This window comes from Nilaparvata lugens, chromosome 4 (genome assembly GCF_014356525.2).
Source record: "Nilaparvata lugens isolate BPH chromosome 4, ASM1435652v1, whole genome shotgun sequence".
Taxonomy (NCBI): Eukaryota; Metazoa; Arthropoda; class Insecta; order Hemiptera; family Delphacidae; genus Nilaparvata; species Nilaparvata lugens.
The window spans coordinates 10,115,374-10,128,993 of record NC_052507.1 but is presented as its reverse complement, the minus strand read 5'-3'; the positions used below and the strand labels follow the sequence as shown (position 1 = coordinate 10,128,993).

General features: G+C 35.6%; 2 protein-coding genes across 2 annotated transcripts in view; both read left to right on the top strand.

Moving 5' to 3' along the window:
• The window catches only part of LOC111061167 (retinol dehydrogenase 11-like), a 13,464-nt gene extending 1,579 nt beyond the window's left edge, over positions 1-11,885 (top strand). Inside the window, exons 2-6 of the mRNA XM_039425667.1 lie at positions 242-400; positions 1,663-1,767; positions 2,148-2,378; positions 8,489-8,699; positions 11,786-11,885. Of these exons, the coding sequence (XP_039281601.1) occupies positions 242-400; positions 1,663-1,767; positions 2,148-2,378; positions 8,489-8,699; positions 11,786-11,885 (806 nt within the window). The remainder of the gene's footprint in view (positions 1-241; positions 401-1,662; positions 1,768-2,147; positions 2,379-8,488; positions 8,700-11,785) is intronic.
• Positions 1-13,620, top strand: part of LOC111049456 (FK506-binding protein-like) — a 122,722-nt gene that overhangs the window by 93,405 nt on the left and 15,697 nt on the right. The window contains exons 4-8 of the mRNA XM_039426610.1: positions 242-400; positions 1,663-1,767; positions 2,148-2,378; positions 8,489-8,699; positions 11,786-13,443. Of these exons, the coding sequence (XP_039282544.1) occupies positions 13,174-13,443 (270 nt within the window). The 5' untranslated portion in view covers positions 242-400; positions 1,663-1,767; positions 2,148-2,378; positions 8,489-8,699; positions 11,786-13,173. The remainder of the gene's footprint in view (positions 1-241; positions 401-1,662; positions 1,768-2,147; positions 2,379-8,488; positions 8,700-11,785; positions 13,444-13,620) is intronic.

The window sequence follows — 13,620 nt, the reverse complement described above, 5'->3', positions numbered from 1 at the left end:
AGTGAAAGTACACCACGTCAACCTTGATCTTGCATTCTATAGGTTGAAAAATTCAAGATCAGTCTGGGCGCATCATTATTGATCCCAAGTTACCGAGTGTGTTTGCTTACCCGTCAATATTGACTCACACGTGATGTAATACTATTGATGCCGCCGGATGACTTGATAGCCCATCAATATTGATTGAGTGTGTTTGTTGATGCAATATTGATGCCGATGTATTGATTTGTGTTGGTTTCAGGGGCAGTGGTAATAATAGCCTGTCGTTCTGTTAGCATTGGCCGTGAAGCTCTAGAGGATATCAAAAACATCAGTGGTAGTCCTTACATATCTTGCGAAGAGTTGAATCTTGCATCGTTCGCCAGTGTTAGGGCTTTTGTAGACGGACTCACGAGTAAAGGTGAGTGATTATTCATGCATTTTAACATTGTAATTCTCCATTTTAGTAAGATTTTCAAATTTAAGTGTCTTTGAATTTTCAACAGGACTCTTTATCGCTAATACCGCAATGAAACCTTTCCAAGTTTAAAACTAGTAAGATTCATAAATATCTCAATTGATCAACACTTGATACGATCATATTATTTCGTTTTAAAATTTGCCTCTTGAACTACCTTCTTCATTTTACTCCATATACTTTTTAATTTCTACTTATTCTATCTTACTTCGAGGAGGGAATAAATTCATTTATTTATTCACTATTGACAGTCTCAACCGAAAGTTCTATGGTTATTTGTGAAACTAGTGCGCAAAGTGACAGTTTGCTGCACCGAAAAAAACGTTTATGCACGAGCCGTAGGCGAGTGCGGAATGCAGCAGAGGAACTTTGCGCACGTGTTTCACATTAAATTTTTCCTACAGTTACCATTGAATATGAAAAGTGGTTGATTATGGGTAAAATGATGGCTGAAATCCAACAAATGTTTGTTTGTATAATTTTGTTATTAATAACAATTTATTTCAAACTTGATAATCTAATTGAAAATTAATAATCGATAATTTATTCAAATTAAAAATGAATTAATCCAATTAATTTGAAAATTAGAATAATTTTGAGTAAATCTTAATTTCTAAATAATTTTTCAACCAATCAATTTATGAATGAAAAAAATATTATTTGAAATAATGAATAATTAATAATATTCAAAATGTATAATTCAATGAGTTCTCATTCTTATTTATTTGAAAATCAGAAAAAATACAGATAAAACAAAATTCGCATTTAAAATACACGCCAACAATGTCAACAGCTGATTGGGATGTCTACAAGATCAAGGTCTATAAAATACAGTTCATGACACAGTCCCGTGATGCATTGCAAAAACGCCATTTTATGGGTTTCTAGTTCACCAATTTTCAAATTTATCAGCTGTTATCATTATAGATTGAACAACATGATGTGTTATTTTGTTATATAGTTCAAGGAATATTGTTTGGCTTTGAATTGTGAAATAAATTCTTCCCACAGAATAATAATATTTAGATTCCAACTAGGAACTAAATTGTTGATTTTTGGATTGGGAACTTCAAACTCTTTTTGAGGTTAGCCTTTTGTCCCATGCCTTATGAATCATAACAAGCTACAAGAATAGAACAATTTTTAATGAATAACTCATCATCTTGTTGGCTGATGGATTTTAAGAAATTATTTTCTGTTTGCAGGCATAAACAATATCTACGCTCTGATAAATAACGCTGGAGTGTTCTATTGTCCGTATAGTGTCACAGAGGATGGCTTTGAAATAACATTCCAAACAAACTACCTTGGTAAGCTCTTGTAATGTTTATTTTATATAGATTTATTGAACCTGTTATTTTTTCACTTTTTGTGTAGTTGAGAAGTTGATATTGTGGTAATTATTCATATTAAATAAAAATACTAAGAAATTGTCAAAACCACAGATTCATTGATACTTGAAAAGACCGGTTTCGGTCTCTGATAAACATCAGAGATTGACAATGGTGTAACAACCGAAACCGGTTATTCGATCTGAATAGTACGTGTGGTCTTTGCATAAAAATTGCAAATTTTTTGAGAGTTTATTTGTTTGTAAGTTTATAGTCTAATTTGAGAAATAATTATATACTTTTCTGAGTTATGAGTTATTATTTGAGAAAGCATTGATTGGAATGTGGTGGTTTGCCAGGTCCGTTCCTGCTGACTAATCTACTCTTGAAGGCAGGCTTGCTGGGCAAGGGGTCACGTGTCGTGAACGTGTCGTCGGAGAGCCACCGATTTGTCAACGATTACAACGTGATCAGTCAGCGCGTGATTGTTGCGGGTGACGTCAGCCCCGAATTGGACCAGTTTATACGCTACGGCCAGACCAAGTTCTGTCTCAACCTGTTCACGTTGCAGCTGGCTGAGCTCAACAAAAGTAAGCAAGATTCACTTCATCTAGATCTCAGTTGATCAAGAATAAGCTCGGGTCAGGCAATTTCTGTATGTCACGTTCTTGTTGCTATCAGAAAGTCCAGTGAATTATACCGGGTGATTTAAAAAGGACTTTACAACTTTGAAAATTCATATAAATCTTATTAAACAAGGTACAGAGCTGGTTTTGTTGTTGTTTTTCAGGAAAACTCTTCAAGTTTTTTTACCTTAAACTAAGGATATTCTATGTGACTTCCGTTGTCGATAGTCGATTTCTTCCCAGACTCGCACTAGCAATTCAGGTGTAACTTGCTCAACAGCAGCGCAAATCCTTGCTCTAAGTTCAGGTAGAGTGGCTGGCAAAGGAGGTACATACCCCATAACTTTTATGAAACCCCACAAGACAAAAAATCCAGCGGTGTTAGTCTGGGAAACGAGGGGGCCATGCAATTGGCACATTACGGCCAATCCACTGATTTGGAAAGCGGTCATTAAGAAAATCCCGGACGTCAGTCAGATAGTGTGGTGGTGCACCATCTTGCATAAAGCAAACATTTCGTTCTCGGTCATCCTCATCGATCTGTGGTATCAAAAATTTTTGCAACATATCAAGGTACACTATGCCGATTTTCAAACCAAAACACACAGCTAGCACGCTCGGGTCCAGTGAAGGCAGCCATCTTTGACGTAACTACCGCTAGCGCTTGTGCGGCGCGACCAGACACTAGCGGACTACGCGAGTCAAAACTTGGAGTGTTTACTTTACAAACAACACCAAAACCAGCTCTATACCTGTTTAATAAGATTTATATGGATTTTCAAAGTTGTAAAGACCTTTTTGAATCACCCGGTATATTAACGAACTGAGACCTTCCCTGTATGGGTCACATTCACTTCATCAAGATTTCAGTTGATCAAGAACAAGAATCAGTCCGGTCAGGCAATTTCAGTACGCCAACTTCCGGTTGCTATTAGAAATTCTATTGTGAGGTCCACGTTATAATGACAGTAATTGTCATTAACATTGGTGTTGCTATTCTTTCCTTTCATTTAACAAAGCAGATGGCGCTTTTCTTTTCCAGCTCCACAAAGTTGCCAGATCGTATTTTAATAATGTAGAAATATAATTTATTTATCTCAGTTTTGGAAATTAATTATCAAATCATAGAAAAATATATTTTCGCCACACTGCACAGAAAGCAGCTGTTTTCCAGTCCCTACGTAGATCTGAAAGACCTTGTTTGCAGACGACTCTCGTCTGATGTAAGAAACAGCTCTCTTTCCGGCCTAGGCCGGAAAGAGTACTCTTTCCAGCCGGGAAGTCCGTAGTTAATAAGTCATCCGCTAGATCGGGCGAGTGTCAACTTTCTTCATCTGAAGTCGCCATTATTTCAGTTTGAATTTCGAATCAAACTAATTCAGCATTCGCTTCGCAACCATTTTTATTCAATTATTTATTGTTGATTAGCGCATTCCGAATTTTCAAAAATGCTTGAAGATGAAGACACCCATGATATTCCAAGTGAAATTTTAAAAGAATCTGAAATCCTGACTGCAAATCTTCTACCACTAAAATCAAGAGATAGGTACGATAACGAGTATTCTTTATTTTGTATTCTTTATTTATTTTGTCAGCAATACCTGTAGTGTGGCGAAAAATATGTTCGCACCACGGGCAAAAATGTTTTTCCGGCTCTCAATCTTTTCTAGTCCTCAGCCTACGCCTCGGACTTGAAAACCGATTTCGAGCCGGAAAAATCTCATTTTCTGCTCTAGGTGCGAAATATACTATTTCTTGACGAATAAAATATGATTGATTATTTTAAACAAGAAGAACAATTGATATTATATATATATATTACATAAGATATACCGGTATCAGCTATCTGTTTGTATATTATGTGATGTTACTTAATCACATGATAACTGTTTGATAATATAATAAGTTGTTTACTGAGTTTAGTTTGTTATCTACGTAAATAAAGATAGTTGCTTCAAATGGCTGAGAATTTATTAAGATATTTAAACATGGCGCAGTTGGTAGAAATTGAACAGAAAAGGAGAATGATAACTATAGGATTGAGTGAGTAATAAAATTGGGTAATTATCGTATTATTTTTATTATTATTTGAAATGAGAGGTTTTTAAGAAGAAGATGAAATCAAAGGAAAGGTTGAAAAAGAAAACAAAAGATATTTAAACACTATCCTTTATAGAAGGCTGGCAAGGCCGAGAATCAGCAAAGCTGTTCTATCATTCTTCACTTATAATGTGGAGATACCCACATATTAAACAAAAAATTAACATAATGTTACTCACATAATAAATGAAAAATAAACATAGAATAAACAAAATACACTTAGAACATAAACATAAGTTATATAATAACTTTCTCTCATTATAATGCTTACCTCACGTATAGTCTAGTGGGTGCAGTCTATCATAAATAGACCAACTAAGGCCCTCCCTGTATGGGTTACATTCACTTCATCAAGATCTTACCTTATCTTTTACCTTATTACCATATGTAATAGGATAAATATTACCATTTGTACCTTATTTCTTTTTATGATTTTTTATAAGTTTTCTATATATTATATTTTAAGATTTTGCATTTTCTTGTAAAGGAGACATGTTTGGGGAAACCCGTTGTCTCCATTGTAAATGAATAAATAAATAAATCTTAGTTGATCAAGAATCAGCACGGTTAGGCAACTTCAGTTCGTCAAGTTCCTGTTGCTACAGTATCTTATTATTAATTCTAAAATGCCGTGAAACTTGACAAACTGAATCGCTCAACTTCCCATTTGTCTCAATATCTCAAGAAATGGTCGAAATAGGTACTTTATGAACTGAGATCTTGGACCTCACTATAGTTAAAAGCATGCTGTAACACGTGAGAAATCTCACGTGTATATAAAGAATAAGAATGTTTTTATTCCTTTGAGCACATAAAAAATGGCAATTGGAAACGTCAATAATACAATATAATACTAATTATAATAAAAATACATTGGTTCAATCATACAATTACTATAAAATAACGTGGAAATACATGTGTACAAGTGTAAAATATAGTGATTTTATAAATACATACACAGGCAATAGGCAACATAGTCAGCCTTGTGGGAAATAGAAAATTCGATAATCTTAATATGGTCATTCTAGACTTAAACGGAGTTGAAAAATTAAAGTTTGAATAAGTTTTCCATTCTCACTTGGAAGAAGTCATCAAAAGAATCTAGAGGGTTTTGCAAAATTATGCCCTCCAGTTTAGATTTAAATCTGGACTCCTGCAAAACCCTCGCCGAGCATGGCAGAACATTAAAAAGCGTAAGGGAAATGTGTTTTGGACTTTTTAAAATCTTCCCCAACCGAGAATATGGAACATCAATTTTATATTTGTTTCTTGTATTATAAATGTGCACTTCATCTCTGCAGAAGCTGTCTATTCTCCTCTTCACACTCATTAAAAGCCTAAATGCTGCTACCATGCTATACACCGTCATAGTGATCCGTGGTCTAGTGGATAGAGTGCTTGCGTAGCAGCATAGAGATCCCGGGTTCGAACCCCTCTCATTACCAAAAGTTTTTTAACCAGATCACTCCCGTGTTATCGGATGGGCACGTTAAACTGTCGGTCCCGGCTGAAGTATGACAGTCGTAAGGCCCTTGACGGCTTAAATTATATATTCAGGCGGTGGAACATTCCCGAAAGGGAACTCCCCACCAACAAAAGCCATACGAATTTATTTATTTACCGTCATAATTTTTTTCAAAGTTTGGAATTTTTCAACTATTTGTGATTAATGTAATTCAATTTAGAAGTATTTTTTCAATTTAAAAATGATTTTGTGTGTTTTGAATTGTAAATTGATTGTGTAATTGAAGATTTTGAAGTGATCTACCTAGCTACATTTGGACTGTTGTATAATTAGAATTGGAACCGTTTTTGGCGTTCTAGCTTGTGGTACTTTTCTGTAAGTTGTGTAATTCTGAATGATTGAATAATTTTCTCCTTAATGAGTAACAGCTGTGCCTAGTTGAAAGTTGTGTGTATATTTTTGGCTTCAAAATTTTCTGAAATAACTTAATTTATTCAAAGTGCGGTGATATTAAGTGCAAAATTTGACTATAATTTGGTATTTTAATCATTCTAAATTCAAAATTCCAGCTAATATATATTCTTGGACAGAACTTTGAACTTTAAATTTCCTCAGTAAGAACATAACCTATTTTTCGGACATTTCATTATTTATAAAAATTTGGGAACAGAATAGTTTTGGGCTATGCCTGTTGTTCTATCCCGATCATATTCATATGATTTGTAATTATATCAACGAATAAATAAATATAATGAAGAGAGGCCTACAGTGATGAAGATAAGCGGCATCGGAGATTATCCTGATAGCTTTCTTCTGTAAAAGGAGTACTCTTTGGACATCTGGAGCATAACCCCACAGTTCCAGACCGTAGACAAAGACACTCTGAAAAAACGCAAAGTAGTATGATCTCAGGTACTTTTTGGGGACTGATTCCCTGAGGCTACGAAGCTAGTATATAGATCTAGAGAGTTTAGAACATACACTATCTATGTGCTGTGCTCACTCCAAGAAAGCTTTCGGTCAAGTGTTCTCTCCTTGATAAGACTGTCTTTGGGGCCCCAGGGAGAATTGGACTAGATATACCAGTGTTTTATACTAGATTTTGAATGAACTAGTGTATCTTTTATTTTGTTACATGGTCAATTATAAATAGTAGTGGAGACTGATTTGGGCGTAATGCCTGTAGCCTCCCTTGTTCTTGCAATGGATACATGAATAACCCAACGTTTATCTATATAATAAGAGAGAGTAGGGTTGTGTTTGTTTCCGCATCAAAACATGGCAACTTATGGATTGTATACCGAAAAACGGGAATGATCTAGATCTCCAATTTTGCACATAGATTCTAAGAATATCAATCTCGTGCACCTCGAAGCCCAATTTAAATTTTCCCTCTAGATTTTTCAGAATTAATGTTCAAATTTCATTCATAATATTGGATGTACATACCATTTGTTAATTTAGAACTATAATCTAGAGAGACTACCCCTTCGAAACAGATGGTTAAAATTGGTAACTAAATTAATAACCAGTCCAATTTTGTCAGTTTGGCATTAAGTTAGGAAGGTTTCTTAACAATATTTGAGTTCTTTCACTTTATTATGTTAGTACCAAGTTGAAGAACTTATCTATCTTCTATCTATATAATAAGAGAGAGTAGGTTGTGTTGTCCGCATCAAAACATGGCAATTTGTGGATTGCCTACCGGAAAAAACAAGAATGCTTAGATCTCCAAATTTTGCACATAGATTCTAAAAATATCAATCTCGTGCACCTCGAAGCCAAATTTCAATTTTCCTTCTAGATTTTCCAGAATTAGGCCTGATGTTCAAATTTCATTCGTGTTACATGCAATTTCATACGGCATACATTGTTTGTAAATGTGTTTGTTATACAGGAAGCTCATAGAGAAATTGATACACTGGTAGCAATGTGTAGCAATATGTGTTTCGATACAGGAGTTTTGATACAAATGCTGGCAGTCTATGTATCAATGATACTGATAAGATGTTACAGGACATATACAGATCACAGGCCAAAGCAACATAATAATGATATTATGAAGGAAAGAATTGGCTAGAAATTCACGAATGACGCATCACTACGTCTCAACTGATTAACTTGACATTTTGCGTATCGATTCATAATGGATGATGGTTTTGAACCTATTTTAAATTCTTCAAGATTTCAATAGGTCAAGTTCTTAATTAGACCCTTTTTTCTGCTAGTACTATAATAAAGGGAAGAACTGGCTTATACACGTAAGGGATAGGAAAATTATGTTTGACGCATCATCACGTCTTAACTAATGGACTGAAATTAACTTGAAATTTTGGATATAGATTCTTAATTGACCGAGGATGGTTCTAGGCCTACTTCAAACTCTTCAAGATTCCACTCGGTCAAGTTTTCAGTTTGTCAAGTTTTAAAATAGACCCTTGCGGAGCACGGGTTACCTGCAAGTGTGAAATAATTCAGCACACAAAATAATTTGTATGTTGGTTTGCAGACACAATCTATGCGTTCAGCGTGAACCCGGGAAACGTGGAGACAGGCGTTTTGCGTCACTTTTTGGCCAGCGATCGGGCCAAGTGGTGGCCGCTGTTGAGCATTTTGCGTCCTCTTTTGGTCAAGACACCCCACCAGGGAGCACAGACTGTTGTGCACGTCACACTCTTTGCCGAGCACCAAGCACAACGTTTGTCCGGCGCCTATCTCAGGTTAGTTGGCATCATTCACTCATGTGCTTCACCCTCATGCAGAGTGTCCCTCGAAAGATGTAACAGCCGAAGATTTTACAAGAAATTTGCAACATAATAATGCCGAGTATAATATCGACTTTGGTTTTCGAGATGAGTTATATAGATTTTTCGATATTTTTGAAAAAGTCTAATAACTAGAAAATTATCAGTCAAAATCGAATTGAAATTGAAATTATCTTTATTCTTCTTCTTAGAAAGTACAAACAATATACAATATACATATACAAAACTTGAAGAAGGTTCCTCACATGGGCAAAGCCTGTGTGCGAGGAACGAGTTCTCTACAATTCCATATACTTAAATATACTGATGTACTATATTCCATATACTTGAATATAAAATGATAGATATGACAATGATACAATACAATTATTGAAAAACAAAACAATTACAACCAATAATAAACACTAACCAGTGGTTCTCAAACTTTTCACTTCGAGCCTCCCTGCATAATTAAGCTGTAAGCCGGGCCCCCCTACATATAACAACAAATTCTATACAAACAATTATAATTTATTTAGGTACTATAGCTACATACTATAGTACATAGTTGTTACTTTTTTTTATCATAGCAATTATCAATAAAAGAGCTTCAGTGTGAAGGATGAGCTTGTTTTTCGCACAGAGTTTGTTGGAAATAGGTGTCAGCTCTGATTACGCTACTCTATGCTCCTGGGGCACATCCAGTCTTGATGTAAATTTACTTTCCATGGCAGCTAGAGAAGAAAACCCAGTTTCACACGAATAAGTTGTCGCAAATGGAGTCAATATTTTCAATGCCTTTTCACTCAAAATTGGGTGTTCCTTCTGCACACCAGTCCAGAAGGATGTGAGAGAATATTCTTCAAACTCCATTTTAAGCGCATAGTCATCTTGGAGATCAATGAGGTTTTCATTTTCTATCATGTTGTGCATTATACTCATTTATTGAGAATTTGAATGGGTTTTGAATTCATGCCAAACCATTAAATTTCTCATTAAAATATTTTTAAGTAGAATTTTTAAAGTAGAAAGATTGCTTATCGTAATTAACCTACTAAGTATTTTGCGTTGCCATGTTGCAAATCTGGAGTGCAGAAAAATTTTCCCGCACTAGAGCGGAAAAGTGATTCTTTGCGTTCTGTAATCAGTGCAGCAATGGCCACTTTTCACCGTAACTGTAGGAAACAAAATAGATGGAAATGTAATATGGTTTCATACTCCTGTAATAATAATAATAATTATTTATTATTAATATCAAATATTGGTATAGAAGAAGGGACTCCACCCATTCCCACTGTTGTTGTGTCCTTGTTAATAGTATTTGATAAGAGATATTCTATTTTTTGTAATTATTAGGCCATATAAAAATCATTGTATAACCTGTTGAAGGGGTTCACTTTCAAACTAGCTGGAAATGTATGGTTTTGTACTTCTGTCATAATATTTGTAGTAGTTGGAGGGATTCCATTAATTTCCACTGTTTGAGTGTTCCTAAATTTATTTATTCATAATTTTTACAAAGTAGCACTGATATATGATAAGATCAAATCAATCAAATCAAATCAATTTATTCCTCTTTATAAATACACATTACAAAAAATTATATAAAGCATTATAGAAAATTTTCTTCACATGGGCTATGATTCCTGTGTGCGAAGAAGAGTCCGAATCATTTAATATATTCATTTTAATTCAGAGGAGGAAACAAGAGGAAAAACTAACTAAAGAGAGAGAGAAAAAATGGAAGAATGGAAGATATACTAGTAGTTCTGTGAACAGTAGACCTCGCGCTCAGTAAGTTACATTGACCTGTTGATATGATTTCTCAAAAATTAATAAATAATTTATCAATTTGAAATGTCTAGAAAAAATCCTAAATAAACATAGAGCTTTCTGTCCTATCGTACCGTGACGTGTCGTCCCGGAATGTGAGTGTGAGCGCTGCTATCAGGTCTGGCTGCAACTGTCAACAACTTTGATGGAAAGATACATTTTCAAGATGTCGATGTTTTTGAACGGGTAGTATTATAGTCCACTGAACAGCTGATTTATGATGAATAATTCTATAGTCTGATTTTACTCCAATATTGAAGTATGAAGGAGGCTCCTTTTTCCTTTTATATTATTCTTGAAATGCAAAATTTTCAAAAACCTTGTATATACGTCGACGCGCAATTTAAAAAGGAAATATTACCGCGTTTCGCCGTAAATGCGCAACATATAAACATTTACACATTAAGAGAAATGCTAAACCGTCGACTTGAATCTTAGACCTCACTTCGCTTGGTCAAATAGCACTAGTAGTTCTGTGAACAGTAGACCTCACGCAGTATTCTCATCCACAAGTACCTGATTGAAACTATAGACCTTATGGAAATACAGCAATAGACTGGCTTCTCCACACATCTGTGTAATCACTTGTCAGCTGATTTATGGTGAATAATTCTATAGTCTGATTTTTACTCCAATATTGACGTATGAAGGAAGCTCCTTTTTCCTTCTATATTATCCTTGAAATGCAAAATTTCCAATAACCTTGTATATACGTCGACGCGCAATTTAAAAAGGAACATACCTGTCACATTTCATGAAAATCTATTTCCGCGTTTCGCCGTAAATGCGCAACATATAAACATTTAAACATTAAGAGAAATGCCAAACCGTTGACTTGAATCATAGACCTCACTTCGCTCGGTCAATAAGCATTAGAAATACTCTGTATAGTAAGAATGAATAAATAAATAATAGATTAAGGGATTTTCAACCGATCTGAAAATCAGTGTATTATTTATCAGAGGGGTTCACCAACCAAGTAGCTATTCAAAGACCTGCTGTGTCGGTGTCAAATCAATTGTTTTGATTTGTCGATTTTCAAATTGTTTTGTCGATTCAATCGTGTTGGTGTCGGTAAGTGTGAAAAGCTTCCACGATGTGTCTGCGAGAAATTGGTGTGCGTGAGATCGGTCACCTACTCCTTTTGATTTTCTTCTATCAAAGTATTATCTTGAAGTTCTTATGTTTAAATTTAATGAATTGAATGCATATTTTATTTTATTTTTCAGTGACTGCAAGCCGCACGAGCCATCCAAACTGAGCCAAAGCAACCTGCTCGCCGAAGAATTGTGGTACATCAGCTTGAAGTGGAGTGGTCTGGACAGCTGATCTCCACTCTTGCATTCAGCTGAGTTCCGCTCTTTCCCCAATCAGCTGATTTGCACGCCTCTTTCATTCAACTGTTTCAGACACTTCACTCGCCATTAGCTGTTTCACCCTCTTTTCTCCATTCTCCGAATCTGCTGATTCTTTCTGCTCTCCCAGTCAGATTATTAATTTGTACTTAATTTTTTAATAATATTTGTACTTAGATTTTTTTTCTTTTAATCCGCTGATTCCTGCTCTTCTCCCAATCAGTTGATTCACATACTTCTCCCAATCATATGATCTCCTGTCTTCATCAGCTGATCGTCTACTTCCACTCTAATCAGCTGATCTTTGACTTAAACTGATCAGCTGTTCGTTAACTTTTGCTCTAATCAGCTGATCTTTGACTTGACCAAATCAGGTGATCCTTAATTTCTGCACTAATCATCTGATCTTTGACTTCTGCTCTAATCAGCTGATCTTTGACTTAAACTAATCAGCTGATCGTTAACTTCTACTCTAATCGGTTGATCTTTGACTTGTCCTAATCTGGTGATCGTTCACACCCGTGTTATAACACGTTGCTGATTTGTCCTGATCAGCTAATGATCAACTACTACTCTAATAAGCTAATCGTTAACTTTTTGCAATCAGCTGATCCTTAACTTCTGCTATAATCGACTGATAGTAAACTTGTCCTAGTCAGCTGAACGTCAACTTCTGTTCTAATCAGTTGAACATTAACTTCAGCTTTATCAGTTGATCGTTTACTTTTGTTTCAATCAGCTTATCGTCAATTTCTGTTCTAATCAGTTGAACATTAACTTCAGCTTTATCAGTTGATCGTTACTCTTGTTCCAATCAGCTGATCGTCAACTTCTGTTCTAATCAGTTGAACATTAACTTCAGCTTTATCAGTTGATCGTTACTCTTGTTCCAATCAGCTGATCGTCAACTTCTGTTCTAGTCAGTAGAACATTAACTTCTGCTCTAATCAGCTGATAGTAAACTTGTTCTAGTCAGCTGATCATCAACTTCTGTTCTAGTCAGTAGAACATTAACTTCTGCTCTAATCAGCTGATAGTAAACTTGTTCTAGTCAGCTGAACGTCAACTTCTGTTCTAATCAGTTGAACGTTAAATCCAGCTCTTATCAGTTGATCGTTACTCTTGTTTCAATCAGCTGATCGTCAACTTTTGTTCTAATCAGTTGAACGTTAAATTCAACTCTTATCATTTATCAGTTATCCACTTATCAGTTGATCGTTACTCTTGATCCAATCAGCTGATCGTGTACTCTTATTTTCAAAATGTTTAAACGGCCGCTAAATCGGTCGTGGCAGTCGCGCGACAAACGTATCGTGAAGGACATCCTGAAATCGGGCGAATACCAGCTGGAGCGGCCCAAGGAGGGTTCGGAGTGCACCGTCAAAGTGCAGATGGTCACTCAGAACGAGGAGCAGCAGACGGGCGGACAGCAGACAGGCGGCTACTTTCAGTCAGCCATTGTCTGTGACGACTTTGACGGCCGAGTGGTGATTGGAGAGGCTGATACGGAGTTCGATCGAGCTGTTGAAAAGGTGCCGATACATGTTTTTTATTTATTTTTCTCAATTGAAAATACATTTAGGGCCGGTTTCCGAGCTCGGGATTTAGCTAAGTTCTAGACTTTAAACAGCTGGAGTCAGAAAATTGGCTTTCCGAAACGGGGCGTAGTCGTAGTCATAGTCAAAGTCACGTTCAAATTAAATTTCGAA